We start from the raw sequence: 22,563 nt of genomic DNA, 5'->3' as shown, positions 1-22,563 counted from the left end.
CACCTGAGCACCTCCTCTTTTCTTTTATCTCACTTCACTCCCAAAGGCAAAAATGTGTACTCTGCACGGATTACTGGACAATCTCTCTCCAACGGTTTGGTATAAAAAGCCTCGGTGCTGTTTCCACTGTATCAGACATCAGTCGACAACTCCAGTCCACTCAACAACACGAGCACGAGAATGAACGTTTTAATCAAAGTAATTTCCCTCAATATAGTTAAGATTTTAAGTTGCCTTACTACATTTTGTTTTTCGCAGGTTCTTGCCCTCTTGGCTATGATCCTCGTTCCGGCTATTTCAGGTCGTGTCTTGAATGGTTGGCCCGCTGCTTTGGATGACGACTTCCAGGACAGAGCGGATCTACCGGAAACTCGTGTCGAAGACCGAGGGGAAGCTAGAGAAGAGCCTGTTGAGACTATGTTAAAGCAGCTGGAAGGCCGCGATTTCGCTCCGTCCAAAGAGGCATTTGGAAAACAAGCTGATCTCCATGGAGTTGAAGCTACAAGCGGTGACCAAGGCTATTTCCAGAGCTTTTCTCCGAGAGAGATTGTGCTAGACGACAACCAGAGCATCGAGTCGAGGTTCAACTTTCCGGACTTCCCAAAGTGAGTTACTCCTCGTAAAAAAATAAAATAAAAAATAAATAAATATGGTATTAACTAGGTTAAAACTGTAAAATAGTTTAAGATGTTCTTAATGCCCATTTTATGGTTTTCACGATGACCCATTGATATTTCTGGAAATAGAATGGACTTCCCTTTTGACGCGCCCTTCGGTGGTGAACGCCAATAATAAACATTTGTGTTAAAGACAGAAGAAAACGAGACCACAGCCGGCCAGAATGGACTTGCCTTATCTGCCGTACCCAAATTATGGACCCGTTTATTTTTGTTTTTTCTATAAATTTTGTTTAATGGGATCCTCTAACTGTTTGCCTGGAGGAAAAACCATTAAGAAAATTTGCTACTCTAATCTTTCGATGATATAAATGGAGCTGGTTCTCTAAGAAACAATATAAAATTAAAAATATCAATTGTAAATTTAATGTTGTAACTAGTATATACGGTACGATTACGTTCTCCCGTAAAATAGACTTTCTTCGAAACAATCGTAGAATTACCCATGGTTTGTATTTCTTGAACGAATCCGTGAGTGTATTTTCAAACTAAAAGAAGAAAAAAAAAACAGAAACAAACAAAAAAAAAACACACATTTTAAAATGGGATAAATTTTAGGGCAATGAGTTTACATCATTTCCCGAAGTGCGTACATTTCTCGGTCAAAACAATTAGAAGTTAACGCACGAACAACGTTTAATAATAAATGGCTAATCGCTCATCTATGCACACATCACGATGGAGAGACGGTACCACTTATTTTGAAAAGTGGGATAATCATACGAAAACTTTCCTAGCCAAATTCGGAAGGTTGGAAAATGGGTAACAAACTAAGTGGGTCTACATTGAAAATGCCGCGACCAGCTTCACCTAGAACACTAACGGAATGTACTTAAAGGGATGGCTCGATTTGAGACGACAAACATCTACGTCGACTAGTTTGGAATTGGAAAACAAAATTTTCTGTTGGGGATTTCACGAAATGGCCAACACAGAGACGGTACAATAACAAAGAGGTCAAGATGACCGTGGAGCACGCCATCGTTCACTTGGGAGAAAGAAACGGTGGATAGGGCACCTTGACACAACATGAAACTTTTCAGAACTTATTCTGAGTAGAGAACTCCATCACCAGTATTTCTCACGAGTCAGGGGAAATTCTCTTGGTAAACCAAAGTCTTAATGTAACTCAAAGTCCACCGTTTCAAGTAGAAGTCATTACCATTAGCTGTTCCGCGCATGCCATTGTCATGTTACTCAAATAACCTTCAGGAAAAAAAAAAGGTAGGATGGCGATCGCGTCTTATAGAGATTGGGGTTTTCAAAGGTAACGAAAATATTTTAAGAACGAGACGACGACTCGGAACGACTAGATGGATATTGGGGGCAATAAAAATATTAATAGCACCATGGCACACAGTCTAATATGTTTTGTCCAGGACGGAACCTGCATGGCGTTCTACGAGTCACGTTTAGTTTGTGTTTTGTTTTTTGTGTTTTTGGTTTTATTGTGGATGAGTAGGCCAAGCCATGATAATTTTGCGGAATGGCACAAACAGTCCGCGACCCGGAGCACTGAAACGGAAAAAGCGTGTTACAGTTATGACAACAGAAAACGTCGCAAAAAAAATATATATATAAACGTACCAACGGAAATAACGATGACCCTGAAATGTACCATCGCCTCCAAGCCCTACTTGGTCAATCTCGATCCCCACTATATCTTCCGTGATACCAGGCAGCTTCCCGCGATACCATACAATACCAGTGACGACCAAGTGACCGCCATGGAGGGCCTTCACTCGACCGCCAAGAAACAGGCTGGAAATGGCCGATGGCACATACGGACCATTCTCAATGTCTCCTTTTAAAAAGGAGAAAAGAAAACGCGTTCAACCATCAGATGGCACAAAAAAAGAAAACTGGATAAAAACTAACCTGTAAGAGAAGAGCGACGACTAGCCGTGAAATTGTGAGGACGTTGCTCCATATTGGTCAAGGAATGTCTTTTGTTCGAGTTGCCAATATCAGTGTTTATAGATAGTGGCAAAGTTCGGCGTGAGTTTGAATTACTGACTTCCCCTGCGGAATGGTTCTGTTTCTGCAAATTCGGCATACTTTGAGTTGCTTTTGATGGTAGTAAATCTATAAAAGAATTTCAAATGTATGTTAGCATGCCTATGATGCCTTTAGGACACAGAACTACAGAAATGATTAACAACCGTGAAAAGAGACACTCTGCTTGAATTTGGACCGTAAATTTTTGTACGGAGTACTGCTCGCGAAGAATTTTGGCTCTGTGCGTTCTTGGTAGTTGAGTGAGAGACAAGAGTCCAATTCAGATAAATCACGTTCAGAGTGAGTTAATGTTGCCCAACTACCGCTGTGAGAATGGAAAATTTGGCTTTGCTGGGGCATGTCTTTCATATCCTCCAGGTCTTCCTCATTATGATTAAAACCACCGGGATTATCTTCATGGCTGAGGAATCGGACCCTTCCACCTAGATGCTTTTGATTTTCTTTTAACCAGTGATCATCACTACTCAGATTGAATTCACTTTGCGAGAAATCAGGGGCTTGGCTTGTGAGACCAAGATCAGAGAGCAAGAGATTGTCCACTTGATGTTTGCCAATACTATGATTGCCTACATCCAGTCTATTAGTAAATTTTGACTTGTATGTTTTCTTTTGTTGGGGCTGGCGTATGATTGGAGGGGCTACAATTGCCTCTGATGAGATGCATAGAGAAGCCAAATCACTTCTTTCCACTCTCTGATAGCGCTTTCCATTTGACTTTCCATCAAGATCCAAGCTAAGATCTGAATTCCATCTTCGAGGTAGAAGCTCACATGTCTGTGTTTCAGTATCGGTCAAAGTAACACCACAAGGTGTAACTCTCTGCTGCAGAATGTTTTCTTTTTCCATTTTCCTTAAAAGTAAGACGAGCTTTGCCCGAAAGTCGCCTTGAAGGGAGTTCAGTTCAAGCACTTGCCGTTTGCATTGGTCCAGTTGGTCACGCAGATTTGCAATAGTGGATCGCAATTGGGTATTGACACTAGAATTGCTACATTGTGCCTCCATTTACAGCTGAAATCATCGTTCGAAAACGTAAACAAAATCAAACAGGAAGAAAGAAATACCAGAAACTGTTTTGTTATTCTTGCCACGTAACTAGGTTGACTTTCGACAAAACCAGAAGAGACTCGAAGGAACTGTCTCGAGTTTACGCAACGTAAAGCACGAACATAAATAATCAAGGCCAACTATAACTAACCGTATATATTTTTACCCGACTCAATGGTTGCTGAACCCTTCTGTTTGGGAGCAGCACCGATGGAAGGCGTGTCTTCTGTCTTAAATTTGTAGTGGGTGATGATGGTGGAAACGGGCAAAAGCAATAAATGAAATCGTATGATGGGAAATTGAGAACTTTTAAATCTGGCGTCCGAGTAGGACGCAGCACTGCGAATGACTATTTTTAACTGTGTGGCATAGATGACGTGAATTAAGTACTGTAGACCTGTCTCCTTGACAACGGCAAACGGGGAGCCTTATTTTTTAAACTCTTAGGGATAATTATCCCTTTGACGGCATATAGTACTGCATACTGTCCAGGTGAGGTTTGCAGTGTGCATCGAGTCACGTCAGACATCGCTTATTGACTTGCAGTTTGCTATCGTGCACATCCCCAAAGGGAAATGGGAAATAAAAGGAAAACTTTGTTGTACAAAGATTTTTCATGTGGATGTGCGTCTTTTATTTTCGTTGCCAGAGATGGTAGTCTAGGCAACAGCAAAGAAATTACGTACAGTGCATCGTCACATGACCAGCACGATTGAAGATGATGGTAGTGAGGAACAACGAACTGCTCAACAGTGAGACGTTGGACAATTGAGAACGTATACGAAAGAAATAAAATAAAACAAAAACAAACAGACGGGCTGTTTTCTGATAGAGAAATTGAGGCTGCTAAAAGATCTTTTATCGATTAAATGTTCAAATGAGGATCAGGCCTTTTCTTGGTAGTGAGATTTTAATAGTGGTTGCCAACGGGGTGGTCAGAGTACCAGCCGAAGGCACCATTTCCACCGGTATAGGCTCCGTAATCGACGTAGTCGCTACCACCGTAAGCGTTACCGCCGGAACGAGCAGAGGGTGATGGTTCCGGCTCTTGAGCTTCACGTTTCCAATTAAAAAAATTTAACAAGTCAATAACCAATGGAATCAAAAATATCAGAAAAAATGAATTAAAAGTTAAATACCATCACGGCGGACGCGATGTGCGGGAAGCTGGAATCCTGGATAAGGAGCGGGTCCATTAAGGAACTCGATGTCCTCAATAGGGATGGCCAAGAATCGTGGACGAGCAGAGGCAGCAGCCACGACGGCAGCGAAGAAGAGGGTTACCAAAATCTACAAGAACAATTCAGGTTTATTATTATTGTTTTTTTTTTATTTATTTATTTTTTTGTTTTTTGTAGATAACGATAACTGAATTCAAAACAAAGAAAATGTAATCTTACCAGCTTGGAAGCCATCATGTTGTTTTGTTAAATCCGGAGAGGAGCTGTTGATCAAATGAATGAACAAGTTCTTGTGTGACTTCAAGTTGGAAGTCGACAGCTTTTATACGTGGCTTCGAACACCAAAAGCATCGGGGCTAGCCTCAATTTCACACACAAGTCCCGCTCGGTAAATCATCGATGGTTTAAAAAGAAGGTAGGTACTGGTAGAGGGACGGAAAAAGAGGCGGTTTCTTGAAACAAGTGGCAACGAATTGAGGCCTGATGAGAGCTCGAGGCCAGGCTCCAGCTCCTTCCACTTAGGTGTTCGACCCCTAGCAAGTATTAAGGACAGGATGGGGAAAAAAGTACACGACTGCGGCCACGAACGTGTGCAACAAAACTTTAATTGACTTCTATATAAATATACTCCTCTTGTGGGGTGCAAAACCTCCGTTATCTCTCGGTTCAATGGAGATTTCGTGAGCATCATCATAACCATTTCTAGCAAGATGGTTGCCGCGTTTCATACTATGCGAATTTAATCTCTTTCTTTTTTTGGTTGGGTTCACCTGAGGCATCAAGCTTGTTCGTCTGAGCGGAACGGTTCCTTTTTCTTCCTTGTATCTTGAACTCCGTCCGGACACCAAATGTCATCAACATATGATACAGTTTCTTTGGACAGCGACGGCCATCCCTTAGTGGGGTTTATTTTCTGATTTTTTTTTGTTTTGTTTTGTTTTTTTAACTTTTTGTTTCTAGACCTATGAAACCAAAAATATAATTTTTTTCTATTTCTGGGATGCAAATATACCCGAATCATTTATGAGGAGAGGCTCCGTTCTACCTAATGAATAATAAGATATGATATGGAAAGATATTGTCGACATACCCTAGAAAACCACAAACATCCTAATTTTCAGCAGCCCAGAAGATAAACAAAGGCAAGGATTACCCTGTTACGATGAAAGCGGGACGCTTAAGTTGGCTTAAAATGCATCTTTTCGTTATGTCTATTAGGATACGGTTAACGTTTTCTTTTTCTAAAAATTTTTACAAACATTGACCCGAATTTTTAAAGACAAAGTGTTTCACTTTGGAGGAAAAACACGAATTAAATGGGACGAGAAGAAAATTTTCAGAAACTGTACAAGAGATTGGCACATGCATTGTCGACGATACTGAGAAATAGTTGTGTGATTAAAAATAAAGAAATGCCGTAGACATATGCGATCGAGGTCAAAAGTTCACACATGTGCCGTAAAACAGATCATTTTCTGCACTTGAACCCATACGCACGTCAAAGGATTAGATATGATAGTAATCTGTTACATTACGAAACAAGAAATGTTAAAAGTCATTCCGTTTTTAAACTGCAATAGCGATTTTGGAAGCTATTTAGGAAGGGGGGCTACCGCGAGGGTCAGATGACGGATTCATCCATGATGGTCGCTGTGGCTGTTCTGTCGTGTTGGCTTCTGGATTTTGAAGGGCGCGGTTATTGAAGTTGGGCCTGACCCAGATCTGCCCCGTGTTATTTCCGTTGATATCCCCGTTGTTGTTGTCTTCCTCAACACGCTCAGCGGCCAACTCCAGAGGCGCAGGTGCGTGAGGAACTATTCTTTCAGCCAGCTGTGGTTGGACAGGCAACGGTTGTGCGTTATTTACTAGAAGTGAGAAAATAGCTGAGAGGAACGGGCCATTGCTGACGTTGTTACTAGTATTGTTGCTGTTGACATTACGAGTCGCCGACCAGTCGTCAGTGCTAAGATTCTCTCGTGAGACATAAGGAGGTGGTGGCTCATCTCGGTTACCAGTAGCGTGTCTACCAGCGGCCACTTCCTCGTAGGGAGGTGGTTCGACAGGTCGACCCATTAGCTGGACGCCATTATTAATATTATACGTGACTAATAGGCTGGTATTGGGTCCAGGGCCGCCTGCATCCCCATAGGAGTTCAAGACTAAGCCAGGAGATCGACTCAAATCAGATCGGAGCAGTCCACGTGTCCATCTGTTATTGGAAGTTGCTAAATACGAATCTAGATCACTCCATACTCTGGTGTCAGATCGGTATGCGGCATAGGCGTTGGGAAGTGCCGAGCGACGCATGTGCACGCGGCACACGGTAATAACTGTGAAAGTAACGATCAAAACGAAAGCAACGGCACAACCTGTCAATCAAAATAAAGCTTTGAATAAGCAATCCCCTTCCCGAGCGTTTAAAAAAGATGATAGGAACCAAGGCCATACCTATGATCGTATACATTGTAGACTGGAGAAAACCGATTTCGTGGAACTGATGGCTCGTTTGAAGGGGAAAGTCTGGCGCAAGGAAATTGAGCAGCTTGCCGCAACAAGGGATTTCGTAGGTTGCTGTACAATTTGCATCATAGTACTTGTCACAGCAGACTTTCTTCGATATACATCTACCATCGTCACAGTGCAATTTACCGTCACAAGGAGATTCACCTGAAGATCACACGTTCAACTGGAATATATTCCGTTCATTAATTCATTCATGTCTTCTTTCAAGTTACCACAAATTTCTTTGGATTCATCTGCTCCATCACCGCAATCTGGAGTGCCATCGCATTTATAACGTTGAGGTATGCAAGACTTGGAAGAACACATGAACATGTTATCACCACAAGTTCCTTTTCCTAAGATTGGATCAATAAAATTAAGTATATGTGTATGCCAACCATAATGACTGCATATTACTTGGTAAAATACTAATATCAACCGAATGTTGTAGTTGTGTTAATTTTTCACCACGGGCAATACAACGATACATTCCACTATCAGACTCCTGTAATTTAGTTATTGTCAGATGAAGGGTGTTTATAGCTCCAGGCTTATTGAAGATATTGTGCATTCTAAAAAACAATAAAATATATAATTGTATATTTATATAATAGTGTACCAAGTTGTGCAAATCTTTCTACCGATTTGCACTATGTTGAGGGAGATGCCATTCTAGTTGAAATTTAACAAATGGTCCAGATTCTTTCACAACTTGGCAGGTGAGATTGAGTGTCTCATCCACTCTCTTGACAAGTGCAAACCCTGTGAGAGGAGCTTCTGGCAATATTTCTAAGCGATGTTTGACATGTTCAAGTTCATGATCTTCTGAATGATGCTCTTCTTCAACATAGGATGAAGAAGGCTCAGTTTCACTCATAATTCCTCCAGCACAGACTAGGGAGGGAAAAAATATGTACAGTAAAAGAATGCTTAAGAGCATCTCTAGAATCATCACTGTCTTTCAACTTACCTAGCCAATGGAGCAGAACCAAAGAAAACGTAAAAACAAAAATAGATTTCGAGTCTTTCGAAAATTCATGGCTAGCCATGAAAATATCTGCGTGTTTTTCGGTCGCCGCACTAAGTAAACAGCAAAGATACTGCAGCAAGTGAAGAACAACAATGGGCCAGGATAAAATGCGGACGCGGACCGCGGACTGCGGACAGGAGAAACTGCGGACTTTCACCTGCGGACTGGCCCAAAATTTTTTGACAGATTTTTCGTGGACTTAGGGATAAAATGCGGACCGTTTCGTACATGGAGCGATTTAAACTGCGGACCGGACAGGATAAACTGCGGACTGGTATCTGCGGACTCCATGCCCATATCTGATATTAAATTTCAAACTAAAAATAGTATTTAAAAATCAACATATGCATTATTCAAAATATGAAAGTAAAGGACAGTTTATATAACATGGTTACTTCTTAACTCGGTAAACTCTTGGTACAATAATGCAAATAAAACATGTAATAAACGTAAAAGGATTTGGGGTATTTCCAAGGGGTTTTTTAAAACTCCTGAAAGGCATAATGCTGTTCTTTTTGAAGACATTCCTTATGGTACCATTCTTTGTAAAGTTTGGTACCACGTTGCCGCCTTCTGAAGGACGACTTAACTGCGCTACGGTTGTCTAATTCAAATTCTTAGTTGTGCATAAAAGAAAATAGAATATAATGGATTTGGCCTATAGGAAAAAAATAAATAAAATAGTCAGCTGCTAAGAGCTGTGCGCATTTTTATTTTTATTCATTGAAATTGTTGCATGCATACATATTTTTAAAAAGCAACAGTTATCGAACAACAGCCAATGCATGACAAAAATAAGGTTGATCTGTCTTGTCCTGTAAAAACAAGTCAAATTTTGCTGCTATATATATTATGAAATTTTAATGTTAAATACTATTATGAAATGAAGACTTTACTTACGAATTTTCTGCCTTACCAACGCATAGACAATTAGACATGTCTATATGGAATGCTGTATCCCCGTATAATACGCGGACTGCGGACAGCTATCCTGTGGAGAAACTGCGGACTACTGTAAAAAATTTTGGGCTAGTCCGCAGGTGAAAGTCCGCAGTTTCTCCTGTCCGCAGTCCGCGGTCCGCGTCCGCATTTTATCCTGGCCCCAACAACAATAAATCAACAATTATAAGCCGAATGCTGCAACTTGGTCTCCGCGAGACGGTCTCGAAGGGTCGAGACCGTCACCCGTACATCCCAGTGGGACTATCCCGGCCCTCTGATTGGCTCTCTCCCTCTCCTCACCCTATAGCCCCTCAACCCCTTCTGCTTGTGGTGTGTGGCCTGTGGGGCTGTGGCGTGTGTGGAGTAGTCGGGCTGCCGCCTTCATTTGTTTGTTTTTCATGTTTATTTATTTATGATTATTTATGTTTATATTTATTGTTTCTAACTTACTATTTTGTTAATAAACTATTTGTATCTTCATTATATCGTTTTAAATTTTATAGCACAGGAATAAATTAAATATTGGTGTGTTTTCATTATAACTATTGTTAATTGTCATCCATGGGCAATTGGGTTGGTGCGGGTCTGAGAAAAAGGTTCAAAACCCGATTTTGGGAGAATCGGGAAAACTATATGTCCAAAAGTTTTAATACTTATAGGAATGGATAAATCTTGATAAGGTCTATCCAATTCTGCAAAAATTTTGCTTAAGGTGTACTAATTAGGAAAGTAAACCGCTTCGCCATTTTACGGGTAGGTCGGTGCGGTTTAGCGGGGCTAAGGAACCCCCCTCATAAAAATACGTCATATTTCAATAATTTATTGCGGGAAAACTATAAGGAAAAAATTAATAAATTTTGCAGAAATGGATAGCTCTTAGTAAGCGCTATCCATTTCTGTAAAATAATTAACATAATTTTCATAAACAAACAAATTTTGGACAAGACGTTGTTTGTAGTTTTTGCGCTCTAGATATATATACTAGATCCAATAGACTTAAGTAACAATATAAATTTTTTTTTAAACTTTTTTGTGTATGAATATTTTTTCGTTATCGTTGGATTTTTGTTTTTAATTTATTAATTTATGCTATTACACTACTTATACCTTTATTAAATCGCTTTTCAATTTATAAAACAGGAATGAATTAAACATCGGTGTGTTTCCATCAGAATTATTGTGAATGAACTCTCATGGATAGCTCTTGATAAGAGCTATCCATTTCTGTAAAATTTATTAATTTTGGTCTTATAGTTTTCCCGCAAAAAATTATTTAAATATTAAGTATTATTCGGGGGTGGGGATTACCGGATACCCGCTAAACCGCACCGACCTACCGGAAAAATGGCAAATCGGGTTACTCTTCCAATAAGTAGTTTTTAAGCAATATTTTTGCAGAAATGGACAGATCTTATCCAGATATATCCATTCCTATAAGTTTTTTAAGTTTTGGACTTATAGTTTCCCCGATCATTACAAGATCGGGTTTTGGAACCGCCAACCCAAGGCCCATTGGATGACAATTTACACTTATTTAAGAAAACACACCGGTAATTAATTCAATCTATTATATAAAATGAAAAAAACAATTAATGTAAGTAAAAATATTGTATTTGTAAAACTTAATAAAGAACAAACAATAAATGTAAATAATAAAAATACACGAAAGAAACAAACAAATCAAAGCGGCAGCCCCACGGAAAACCACACTGTGTACATCAGGAAAATGTGGGAGCGGAAAGCAGAAAGACATAGAAGGATGTAAGGGTGAAGAGAGCCAATCAGAGGGCCGGGATAGTCCCACTGGGATGTACGGGTGACGGTCTCGACCCTTCGAGACCGTCTCGCGGAGACCAAGTTGAAGTTGAATGCTGCAGCAGCAGCAGACAAACTATTAAACGACCGCTCTCCGTCATCTAGCGGCCAGGTTTCAATACGCGTTTCTAAAAGCTGAAAAATTGCCTACTGACAAGATTAGCCTACTGACAACTTGACAAGTAGTTAAGATAATAATAATTAATTGCATAGCATAACAACATTAAACAAAACCTAAAAAAGGCAAAATTTGAATTTTCACGATTTCTGAAGTAAACATTTTTTTACGTTAACTTGGCATGACTGATAACAACTAAAGTCAACAATCAAAGCCAACATACTATGCATACTATTTCGTTGAATTTATTTTACAGGCGTATCAGTGGAATAAACTATTTCCCGGATAACATCTAATAAACACGGAAACCATGGTGTGATACCTTAACCGACCACTTCCGGTTGCGAAAGGCTGAAAAAGCTGTTTCTTTTCTACAGACAGTACAGAGTAATATGTTCTCTAGTGCACGTTTTGATGCTGACCGGTAACGATGTTGTATTTAGTAAAATTTGTATTCATTGTGTCGATAGTGGTTGAAATGAACTGTCAAACATCCACCCCAAAGGATGTAATGACCAGTATTCCTGCTACGACCGAAATTAACACACGCGATCCATTTGGACCATCGGATACGCCAATGGAAAAACCTAGTACGAAGCAACAGTTATGACATTTTAAAAAGAAATCAGAAAATTACCTTTTTGGTTGTTGCTTTTACAACCATTAAAGTTGTTTGTGCCTTACTTTTTCTTTTATATTAGAAATATACTGCGAATCGCCCGGACCAATCTCGAACGGCTGGATCGATACTACGGAAAATCTTCCTTTAAAAATGTCACCGGTAGGCAGATCAATCCTTTATCGTTGCAACAAAAACACGAAGCTTATTGGTGCTTCCTCTGCCACTTGCGAAAAAGGCGGAAATTGGAGTAAAAGTCCACCAGAATGTTTATGTTAGTTCCACTGGTTCACACTCGTCGAAAACAAATTAATAGCAAATCAAATGTTTTCTTTCATAAAAATTAAAGCGCCTTGCATCGTACCCGTGGTAGAATATGGCGTCGTGCGAAACGAGTCTTCTGGATCAACTTTATCTCACGGAGAGAAGTTAACCTTCGATTGCATTAATTCATACCAGCCGGCTCATGGATTGATCACCTCCATTTGCAATAACGGAACGTGGAATGTCATTCCTCGATGCGAACCAGGTAATAATACGGAGGCTGACAGTTTCTCCAAATTAATTAACTTTAGTAGGATAATGAAGGTCAGGATCTTAAACGATAAGATTCGTCGATGAAAATTTACGAATTCTATTCTATAAAATCACATATTAGACCACATGATTACAGCCCCTAAAGGAAATTGTGACATGCCGGAAATACCGAACGGAATGTTCGTTCAAATTGATGGAAGGAACGTGACCAATAACCAAGCCTACGTCACTGGAACTGAAATCTTTTATAAATGTACTGATCCTAATAAACGACTAATCGATAACTCAGATTTAGAAGTGGAGCATTCACGTCGTGTCTGCGATACGGCAACACGAAGCTGGAAAGGAAGTCTGTTAAAATGCGGTCAGTTCTTGACATTAGTTCACGTTCAGATTACACATAAATATAAAGCATATACTAGCATCGAATGCGGCCTAATGAATTTGGGGTTTTGTGCAGAGGCAACGTGTGGATCCTTGATCCACCTCATCCGGCTTAAGCAGTTAGCTGATGATGAACCAGAATTACGTAACGTCACGTTCGACGGAGCAGTTTTAGTCGGTGAACGCTACAAAGTTGGGACCAACGCATTAGTATATTGCAAGCCAACAGAAAATGTTGTTCACCCAACGGCCACTTCGAATATTGGCATCATGGCGGTTTGCCAATCTAACGGGACGTGGGGGGGAGGTTTTCCTATTTGTGGTAAGTTGCTAATAAAATTGCATGTTGCGAACTCGCTAGAAGACTTACTGTAAATTACCGCATAGCCACAAGGTGAGCCGCCGTAATCACTTTTTTTTCTTTGGTGTTACTTACAGGTCCACCGGTAGCAGGTCGCTTGAAGTTATTGACATTTTATATCATCCTGGCTTCGTCCGTCGCGGGTTTAATTTTCTGTTTGATTTTAATCTTGATTTGCAACAAGTAAAACGCCTAAATTAATGGGAACAACGAATATTCCGAATATAACCGTTCCATTCTCTTTTGATTTCCATTTCATTTTGAAGGTACGGATATCTCAATCGGACTTCTCCCGATGTTAGCAACCACAACAGCAATAATGAAAACAGCAACGATGCACAAGGAATGCGGGCTGAACTACTTCGTCAAATCGGACGGCAAAGTTTCTATTCGTTGGACGAGACTCCCGCTAGTGGCGACCGCGGATACGCTACGATTCACCGACCAGGAACACTTAGGAGACAGTCGGCCTTGATTGTTCACTATGGAAAAGACAGACCTACCAGTCAATATGGCAAGCTGGGTTAGTAATATTCAATTCTGCCATTACCGTTCCAAGTTATAAACTAATCAAACTGAACTAAAAACATGTTAAACAAACGTGAGTGCTGCTTGTGAGGAAAGTTGCCGGTAAACAACGAAAGAAAAAAGAACACGCACGTAGCACAGACATTTTAATCGAATTTGTGGAATATCTATTTTACATCGATAAAGTACGACGTGGCAGATTTCCTGCGCACAGGCTACGAAATAGATTTTGTTCTTGCAACCATATGCCTTTTCCATGGTGCCTTTGATAATTGGCTTGTAAACAGAGACGGTTTCTATTTCTTGATCCACAAACGACCTCGTATGACGTCATCGAATAAAACTAATCATTATAAAAGATTCGTCGAGTGATTGAGGCATCCGTGCAGTTAGTTATTTGTGGGTGTGCTTCTAGACTTTCTATAGTTAAACAATTCTTTTGAAAGAGAAAGGGAGCCTCTATACATGGAAAATTAAGTTCAAACACAATAAAAGAATGGAAGGAAATGGACCCAATCAAGGCAACAAAGGGAGTCTCCTATTCAATACAATAAGGCCCTAGACTTAGATAGAAGAGAAGGTATTTCACCGATGGGAATCAAACGATTTCTGCCCATAACAAAAGAGGGGTCGAGTTCGAGATAAATCCGGAGTACAGCGATTTTACTCAGTACCCCGCAAACCCCCTCAAATATTTGGAAAACAAATAAAACAAATAGATCGATAACTTGAGTGAAACTACAAACAATGCAGAGCACAGGAGAAAAGACTTCACGTCCCTTAAAATAAGAAAGATAAATCCTATACCGTAAAAAAGTGATGATTTAAGTTTGTGCTAAACAGGACTATCAAGAATGTGCAGGGAATCAGAAAAGATGGGTCGAACGGTTAGGGAAGATTCATAACTTTAGGGAACGGTGGAAAACACAACAAGCTGATAAATATTAAATTAGCCAACTTTATAACCATCAACTTTTTTGTGTGCATCATTAGCTCCATATGGTTTGGCTAGCGAGTATTCGACTCGTTATCAAATTGATCCCTACTGTCATTGCATTTAACAGGAAGCTTCCTATCGGTTGTTATTGCTGGATTACAGTAAACACGCAGTCAAATTCCGTGTCTAAATATCTCCCTCAAGAATATCTTTTTGGAATCGACAAGAGTATGTTGCTATAAAGATAGACCTGTCAGTACAATTCTAGACGTGCTGCGTGTCTTTGCCGGTGATCGAAACTGCGAGTAACGCTCCAGCCTCTTCCATGTCTTCGCTGTCACCAGTGTCGGTATCCGTCGGGGCATGTAAAATGTTGATTCCAGCTGGTAAGACGGAAAGCATATTTTTCTCGAGGTTCACACTAACATTGACGAAAGAATATTTCTCGCCTCCTTTTTCCCAGGAGGACAGCATTGCCTTCAGCATCTGACAAAGACAAAGATTTGTTTAACACTCATGAGAACGGAAATTTTATCTTTTGTGGAAATTTAATTTACCTTAAGTGACGTGTGGTCGATTTCGCTGACGCGGCTCATGTCGATAATTATAGTCTTTGGTGTAGCATCGTCAATGCTTTCACTGGATATCTTACCCAGTTCTTGGCGAAATCGCTCCACAGAAGGAAAATAGAGATTGCGGTCCGCCCTGAGAATGATACGCTCCCCTACACCTTGTTTCTGTTTCAAGAAATACAACGGAATGTCAGGAGTTCAATAAAGAAATGCAACATATTTAAGATTTCTAACCTTATATCTAACATAACTGGATTTCGTCCGAGTAGCTTCATGTGCCAGCAACAACAAATGGACTAACGCCCCAATCAGAATGCCGTATTCGATGTTGATAAGCAAACAGAAGAAGAAGGTCGTTCCGAAAGGTATCAACTCAATTCCTAAGACAAAAAATAGCATATGAAACGTTGTGGGAGGTCTTAGAAATAGCATGCAAATAAAATAAAAGACATACTTCTTCCTCTCCACATGGGAAGAATTTCATCCAACTCTACCATGGAGTAGACAGCGACTATAATGACAGCACCCAGAACGGATTTTGGAATGTAATAAAAAGTTGGCATCAAAAGGCTCAGGGCAATCAATATCACAAAGCCTGCACAGTGCAAAAGAAAAGCTCGAAATTTGAAATAACGAAACTGAATGCGGTATTTAAGTCTCACCGTTGAAGAAATTGGTAAATTGAGTTTTCCCTCCACTAGCAGACATGACAGAACTGCGAGAGAAGGAAGCTGTCAATGGCAAACATCCAAAAAAGGAGCAAAAAATCGATCCAGCACCGACCGCAATCATCTCTTGAGTTGAGTCTGTTTTTCCGCCATTAGCTATGGGCCAAGTGAATCAACAAGAAACATGAACCAGTCAAATGGAAGCACTTTAGAAGAAGAGAAAATAATTACAGAAAGCTTTGGCGATCGCCACTTGTTCCAGAATGGCTATCATTGGAACCATGACTAGACCCATGCCCAAGTCGGACACGATAGTTTCAAATGTCACCAATTCAATTCAACATTATATATTAAAAGCGGAATTTGTTCTTTGGAGCAGTTACGTTTGCGTCTCGTTGGACGTAGATTGTTTACATTTTGGCTTTCGCCATTGTTTGCAGCCCTAATTTCAAAGTAAAACGACAATTAAATTGTCGTCGTTTGATTTCTAAACAATTTATTTGAGATGAGCAGTGCAATCACCATGGCAATCACTTCCAAAGAACAAATTCCGCTTTTAATATTTAATGTGAAACAGTCTAGCAGAAGTGGAAAGTTAAAGACTTTCAGAAATTCTTGGACCATTTTTATTTTTTTTTAATTATACAAGCATTTAAAAATTAAAATCCAAGAAATGAACTTTGCATAAAAATTAATTCTTCGCACGATAAAAATTTTTCTAAATAAAAAAAAAAATTCAAACACCTTAATGTAACAGTTCAAAAGGGGTAGTCCCATAAGAGCCCATGTTAAAGTAGTCTACACAGTTACACACCCGGCCAGAGTTGTCAATTCAGAATATTCCAGTTTTCGCCCCATTTGCGCCCTCTCATCTACGCGTACCAGTTATCCTATACCATGCCCATGCCACATATCCTCGGGATTCTCGGGGATGAGAGCGACTCGTCTAGAACATTAACCAAGATTACCAACTGCCTCATAACGGATTTTGGAAGATGCACTGACCCTGTGCCGTCTCTTTCTATGTATCTGCTCACAAGTTTCATCTTGAATAAGTAAAATTTAACGTATTTTTTGTTGTTTTTGTTTTTAGGGGCGCTGAAGAATCCCTCTGGTGGCCAGATTTTATCTTCAGTTGATGGGCGTAGGTAGGCCCTTTAGCACCAACCTTCGTTGTCGCTTGATGGAGTCTTAGCGCAGAGATGTGCACAAGCAAATTTTGTTCAAGGAATTTTCGATTAATCAAGTAAATTTTTGCTCGAGTAAATAAATAATTTTTTTTTCTTACTTGGGTTTGTTTGAACAAAAGTCAAACAATTTCAAACAATTTTTCCATTGTTTTTTTGGTTTTGTTCAAACAATAAAAAAAAAAACTCAAAAGTTTCCAAGTTTCCAAGGAAATGATGACTAGCGCAACATGTTTCTCAGTGACAGTAACCAGTCAAGCAAAGTTCGACACCAACAGAAAACTCAATGCGGACAGCAAATACGACAGCGCCATCATTCATCTAGCAAAAAAAATCAAAATATTGGCCTTGTACGCCATCGTCTTGGATGCGAAACCTGCTACAAATGGAACCCGAGAAGAGCTTCTGAAGGCTGAAATGCAAAACTTCCTCGCCATTCCAAGATTATCTGCCGATGAAATGGACGAGCTAGATATCTTGTCTTGGTGAAAGGGGCGTCAATACGATTTTCCGCTTCTTGCAATATACGCCAGACAAATATTAGGGATACTTGCTACCTCGGCATCGTCTGAAAGAGTCTTTAGTACCGGAGGAAATGTTGTCACTCAACAACGCCAGCGTTTGGATCAACAAAATGTGGACAAATTAATCTTTCTCAGTGCAAATTCTGCCGCCAAAAAAAAGTAAACACCTGTGAATTCTAATCAAAAATCAATGTTAACTGTGATTACTTTTACTATTATTCTAAGTCTTTGACATCCAGTCAATAAGGAAATCAAATGTTTTCGAGCCTGTAACGTTTAAAAAAGAAAGTCAAACCTTTTGTTTAATTGTTTCTTGGATCTCTGTTGTTATCCAAGAAAATGTAACCATTTTTTTTATTGGAGCGTTGTCTGCGTTGTCGAAATTTTTTTAAAGGGTTTTTGTTCAAACAATAAATTTTGCTCAAACAAACTGTATTGTTCAAACAATTTTATTTGTTTATGAACAATTTTGGACGAGAAAATTGTTTGGCAAATTGTTCAAATAATTCTCAATTAATCGAGCAAACAAAAAAAAATTGGCAATTGTTTTTGTTTGTTTGAGCAAGAAAATCTTTGCTCGCGCACATCTCTGGCTTAGCGTCGTTGGTGAATTTGGAGGTTTTGGGCTTTTGGCTACAGAGTCATGAGGTTTTTATTTGTTTGTTTCTTTGTGTTAGCCTCAGGTTTGTTATGAAGGTAAGTAGTGGAGAATATTCTTGCTAGTTGTTCAAATCATGTCAACTAATCTTATTTCTTTTAGGTAACGAACAAGTAGCCTTTGGATCTCGTACTGTTGGTTGCTGTGGATTTCGAGGTTGAGAGCTTGAGACCCAGTAGGTTAGTTTAGTTGTGGTCAAGATTATTTGCTGTAAGGTAGCAACTTATTTCCATTCTTTCTAGCTCAAGAGTGGAGCATTTCAGCAGGACATGCATTGTGGTTTCATTCTCCTCTTCACAGTTTCTGCACGTTGGGTGGATATGGTTATTGAAACGGGCCAGGTTTGCTTTGAGCCTGTTGTGGCCTGTTCTTAGCCTGAAAAGTACCCTGGAGATGTATCTGGATTTGTGTGCGTGCCATTTTAGTGGGCCAGTTCTGTTTCTCCTCTGTAAGTTATCTTTCTCGTTGTCTTTTTGCAGTTCAGTCATGTTTATTTTGTTTAGGTATGCCCTGAAGATGGAGCTTTGTTCTGTGGCAGATAGTTGGTTGTTGATGAGTCTGCCGATGTCTTGTCTTGAGCTTTCTTCTGATGCTAGCTTATCTGCCTTTTCGTTTCCTGCTGTTCCAATATGGCTTGGCACCCAGTAGAGATTGACTTTGGTACCTGCACTTTTTAGTGTTTCAGCTGCGCTAAGGATAGTATTAATAATATCATGTTTTTCTCTTCCAAGGTTTTCAATGGTTTGGAGGACTGATCTGGAGTCTGTGATTATGGTGAGTTCGCTTATTTGTCCTTCGTGGTGATAAGCTGCCTCCATTGCCTTGTGTATGCCGTAGGCTTCTGCTGTGAAGATTGACGATCCTTTGCTTAGCGTGTATGTTTCCTCTATTCCCAGGGTAGGGAAGTAGAGCGCGCAGGTCGTTTTCCTCGTTGCCTCATTTAGTGAGCCATCTGTGTAGGCTGTTGTGGAGGCGCAGAGTTGGCTGTGATTTAGGCAGTTGAATAGGGCTCGAGCTTCAGCTGAGTTGTTTAGTGCTGCAGTTTTGGAGATTGGGAAATATCCTACTGTGATTGGGAGGCCTATCCATGGCGCTGGGCCTAGTTGTTGTTGTCTGCTCCTGGGCTGTTCCTGGAATAATTCGATGTCAGCCAGGATTGTGTGTCCTGTTGCAAGCTTGAGGGATGGTATGTTTTGGTTCTTTCATGTTTTGGGCTGTCTTTTTAAGTTGAAGCAGCTTTGGTACAGGGGATGGTCTGGGTCTTTTTCAATTCTAAATAAGTAACGCCCCAACAGCCAAGTCTGTCTTATTGAGAGAGGTTCGATGCCCAATTAACACTGCATTTCCTTGATCGGGGTGGTAGCTAGGGCACCGGAAATCATTCGTAGGATGTTGTTCTGTAGGGGAGACCGGGGTTATGTTGGACATTTTTAAATTTTTTCCCATTAACGGTAAAAGTTATTAACATGAAATAAAAAAATATATATTTTCTTGAAGTTCATTGTACTGTACTCATTTTTAATTTTTTTCAAAGCTCTATGACTGTAACTTTATGAACAGCTGAATTTTATAAAAAACACACAAATAAAAAAAAAGTAGAAAAGCGGGGGTAAAACTGTACAAGCAGGGTTGAAAACTGGACAAAGTTAAATAGATATCGATACGATTAATTTCTAATAATTTTGACAAGTAAATGAATTACTTCATTCAATACACTATTCGACTTTGTACAAATAATTTTTAATTTCAGTTTAATAGCTACGACATTTTATCGATTTAAATGAAGGGGGGAAAGTTGGACAAATTTGGGAGGAGCCATACTTAGATGAGGGAATTATTGGTGTATTTGGTATCGATATATAATCGATTGTTCCTTCCTTCCTAAAGTTTTTGCAGTTTAGTCAAACGGGCAAATGGCTTCACATGTCATTGATCAAAATTTCTTCCTTGGTGAAATTCCTTTTTACACAATTGATTTTGTCACAGGTGATAATGTTAATTTCAATAAAGTTATTGATATTTTCTAAATTATTTCTTTCTCTAAATTAGGAGAATTAACATAATGGTTAGTTGACGATTTTTCTGGGAAGTATTTCAATTCTGCCACAGCTGAGTTTTTCGTGTGTGAGACTAACACCTATTCCGATAACTCCATTATTTATGGTCAGCCACGTTTAGAATAACGATCATAAGTATGTTTTTATTTTCCCCCAGCTTTTGATTTGTATAACATATGTTGATGTCTAGAATGTAGCCTACCAATCTTATGCGATAAGTTGTATTAATCATATTGCTATACAAACCAAAACTGGTTATGTCTGATTAACAATTTTTATTTAACGATTACTTACTAAAGTTCTGTCTCTGTTTTTTAGCAAAATGCCAAGGAATTATTTGAGAAAATCTATCAATCCAAAACCATCTGAAGAATCACTCCGATATGCTGTCACTGATGTTCTTAGTGGACGTTGCACAATTAGAAAAGCTGCTGAAATTTACAAGACAAAAGTAAAGTCCAGGGGGTAGAAGAAGAAGCTGTAACCTGTTTAACTATCCTTTCTAAACTTTTTGTAAAAAAGAAAAAAAAAAAAACGAGCACGCTCGCGTGATGCCCGACTCTGATTCATTTCCTTTTGTCAATAAAGAATTGTCAATACAGAATCATTCAAATGAACATTTTTATTATGTATAAAATAATAATACAATTTCAAAAATGGAATAAGAAATAAAATAACAAATGAAATATAAATATAAATATTATATAGAATAAGAAATGTCAAAATGAAGAGCAGACTACAACAGTGACTGTGGAACTAAACTGTGGAAAAATTTTGGAAGAAAGCAGACAAAAGAAAATCGCTTGACAGCAACGCTCCTCCCCGATAGTGTCCGATTTTCCCCCACTTCGCATGTCCAATTTTACAAAAGACGATGGTTCTCAAGAAAAAAGATAAATTATGTTTTTATTTTAAACGGAAATGATGAAAAATTTGTGGCTATGGATAGAAAAATGCACTTTTCATTTCATCGTGTATTGCTTATGATCTTTTAACCATTTGTTTAACGTACAACCCAAAAAGTGTGTAAAAAAAAATTAACAAAAGAAATCCATATATTTTTTTTTCTCATAGCTTCAAAACTAAATAACGTAGAATTCCTAAATTACAACCCTAAATATGGATTTCAATTCTACACATACTAATATTTTTTTTAATCATTAACTCCTACTAGTTTAACGACAAATTGATTTGTCCAACCTTGGAAACGTCCAACATAACCCCGGTCTCCCCTATGACCTCCAGTTTCATTTGCCTTGTTTTGCACGTTGAGCCATATGCTATGATCCCGTATTCGATCTTGCTCCGGACTAATGCCTTGTACAGGATGCAAAGTGAATCCATGTCCGGTCCTTGTTTGGCTTGGGAAAGAATTTTGAATAGATTTCTTAGTTTGACCGACTTGCTTATTGCAACTTCCGTTTGTTTAGCCCAGCGTAAGTGTATTCCTAAATGTTTTATTTCTTCTGTTTCAGGTATCCTGGTGCCTGATAGGAATAGCAGTGGTTGAGACTGAAGGCGTTTTTGTCTGTTGAAGTTGACCAGGTTGGATTTTGCAGCCGAGAACTTGATGCGCCATTTCTTGCTCCATTTGCTTATGGATTCTAGGTAGGGTGAGATTAATTCTTCCGCTTTTTGTCCGTTCTCTGCGTGAATATGAAATTCTATATCATCCGCAAACATGAGGGTTTGTCCTGGTGTGGGGAAGGTTGGAAAGTCGTCCATCATGACGGAGAATAGGAAGGGGCTTAGGGGCGAGCCTTGTGGTACTCCAACTTTCAAGGGGTAGTCTTCGAAGTGGCGGTTGCCTATACGGACGCAGTACCTATGTTCGGTTTCGGAGCATGTTGTTGAGCCACCCTAGGATGCGGCCATTTACTCCCTTCTTACTGAGTTTGAAGAGAAGCCCTTGGATCCACGTGCTATCAAATGCTTTAGCCACATCTAGGAACACAGCGTATGTATTGATTGGCTTCCTTTTATTGAATCCCTCCCTGATGTAGTGTTCCAGGCCAACTATGTTGTCCATGGTTCCCCTTCCTTACCGAAATCCTGACTGTGTTTTTTTTCGCAATCCGTTCTTCTAAAAAAACCACGTTAGTCTTTGGTTGACGATTTTCTCCATTGTTTTGCCAAGGCATGATGTCAGTGAGATAGGGCGGTATGATTCTGGGTTTTCGGCCGGTTTGTCTGGTTTTCGAAT

At 39.5% G+C, this 22,563-nt stretch overlaps 6 protein-coding genes and 1 long non-coding RNA gene across 10 annotated transcripts in view; 3 read left to right on the top strand and 4 right to left on the bottom strand.

Moving 5' to 3' along the window:
* Positions 1-48: 48 nt before the first annotated feature.
* Positions 49-1,029, top strand: LOC116932928. The gene is made up of 3 exons (XM_032940845.2): positions 49-198; positions 259-605; positions 747-1,029. The coding sequence occupies exons 1-3, from the start codon at positions 181-183 to the stop codon at positions 790-792; spliced, it is 411 nt and encodes a 136-aa protein (XP_032796736.2). The 5' UTR covers positions 49-180; the 3' UTR covers positions 793-1,029.
* LOC123467554 lies at positions 892-3,864 on the bottom strand. Its single transcript, XM_045167428.1, has 4 exons — positions 2,840-3,864; positions 2,556-2,762; positions 2,265-2,481; positions 892-2,192 (listed from the first exon to the last, which is right to left on the bottom strand). Exons 1-4 carry the CDS (start codon positions 3,696-3,698, stop codon positions 2,123-2,125), a joined length of 1,353 nt encoding a protein of 450 aa, XP_045023363.1. The 5' UTR covers positions 3,699-3,864; the 3' UTR covers positions 892-2,122.
* Positions 3,865-4,350: 486 nt separating this feature from the next.
* LOC123467555 lies at positions 4,351-5,295 on the bottom strand. The gene is made up of 3 exons (XM_045167429.1): positions 5,141-5,295; positions 4,880-5,030; positions 4,351-4,793 (listed from the first exon to the last, which is right to left on the bottom strand). Exons 1-3 carry the CDS (start codon positions 5,156-5,158, stop codon positions 4,651-4,653), a joined length of 312 nt encoding a protein of 103 aa, XP_045023364.1. The 5' UTR covers positions 5,159-5,295; the 3' UTR covers positions 4,351-4,650.
* An 808-nt stretch (positions 5,296-6,103) lies between these two features.
* On the bottom strand, positions 6,104-8,562 carry LOC123467553. The gene is made up of 6 exons (XM_045167427.1): positions 8,394-8,562; positions 8,065-8,317; positions 7,841-7,995; positions 7,657-7,779; positions 7,370-7,588; positions 6,104-7,290 (listed from the first exon to the last, which is right to left on the bottom strand). The coding sequence occupies exons 1-6, from the start codon at positions 8,470-8,472 to the stop codon at positions 6,518-6,520; spliced, it is 1,602 nt and encodes a 533-aa protein (XP_045023362.1). The 5' UTR covers positions 8,473-8,562; the 3' UTR covers positions 6,104-6,517.
* A 3,022-nt stretch (positions 8,563-11,584) lies between these two features.
* On the top strand, positions 11,585-14,003 carry LOC123467552 (sushi, von Willebrand factor type A, EGF and pentraxin domain-containing protein 1-like). 2 transcript variants are annotated; one of them, XM_045167421.1, is made up of 8 exons: positions 11,585-11,715; positions 11,799-11,918; positions 12,030-12,221; positions 12,297-12,476; positions 12,606-12,848; positions 12,945-13,190; positions 13,307-13,412; positions 13,496-14,003. In XM_045167421.1, coding segments are annotated over exons 1-8 (1,350 nt in total). In that variant the 5' UTR covers positions 11,585-11,714; the 3' UTR covers positions 13,758-14,003. The 2 variants fall into 2 exon arrangements, with proteins under 2 accessions (XP_045023356.1, XP_045023355.1); XM_045167420.1 differs by lacking the exon at positions 11,585-11,715 and having other exon boundaries at positions 11,746-11,918.
* LOC123467551 (sodium-independent sulfate anion transporter-like) overlaps positions 13,891-22,563 on the bottom strand; it is a 27,854-nt gene continuing 19,181 nt past the window's right edge. Inside the window, exons 8-13 of the mRNA XM_045167418.1 lie at positions 16,166-16,257; positions 15,929-16,090; positions 15,721-15,861; positions 15,501-15,646; positions 15,252-15,431; positions 13,891-15,180 (exon numbers count right to left, since the gene is read on the bottom strand). Coding sequence (XP_045023353.1) covers positions 14,959-15,180; positions 15,252-15,431; positions 15,501-15,646; positions 15,721-15,861; positions 15,929-16,090; positions 16,166-16,257 — 943 coding nt within the window. The 3' untranslated portion in view covers positions 13,891-14,958. The remainder of the gene's footprint in view (positions 15,181-15,251; positions 15,432-15,500; positions 15,647-15,720; positions 15,862-15,928; positions 16,091-16,165; positions 16,258-22,563) is intronic.
* LOC116936447 lies at positions 16,647-20,977 on the top strand. Of its 3 annotated transcripts, none has more exons than XR_006641792.1 (9): positions 16,647-16,959; positions 17,028-18,341; positions 18,406-18,478; positions 18,546-18,751; positions 18,807-18,963; positions 19,035-19,077; positions 20,191-20,289; positions 20,353-20,495; positions 20,679-20,977. It is a non-coding gene; the product is annotated as an uncharacterized LOC116936447 (long non-coding RNA). The 3 variants fall into 3 exon arrangements; XR_006641790.1 differs by having other exon boundaries at positions 16,649-16,959; positions 18,406-18,482; XR_006641791.1 differs by having other exon boundaries at positions 16,653-16,959; positions 17,028-17,804; positions 18,406-18,482.

Source organism: Daphnia magna, unplaced genomic scaffold, assembly GCF_020631705.1.
Source record: "Daphnia magna isolate NIES unplaced genomic scaffold, ASM2063170v1.1 Dm_contigs191, whole genome shotgun sequence".
Lineage (NCBI taxonomy): Eukaryota > Metazoa > Arthropoda > Branchiopoda > Diplostraca > Daphniidae > Daphnia > Daphnia magna.
This window is presented reverse-complemented; position numbering and strand designations above follow the sequence as displayed.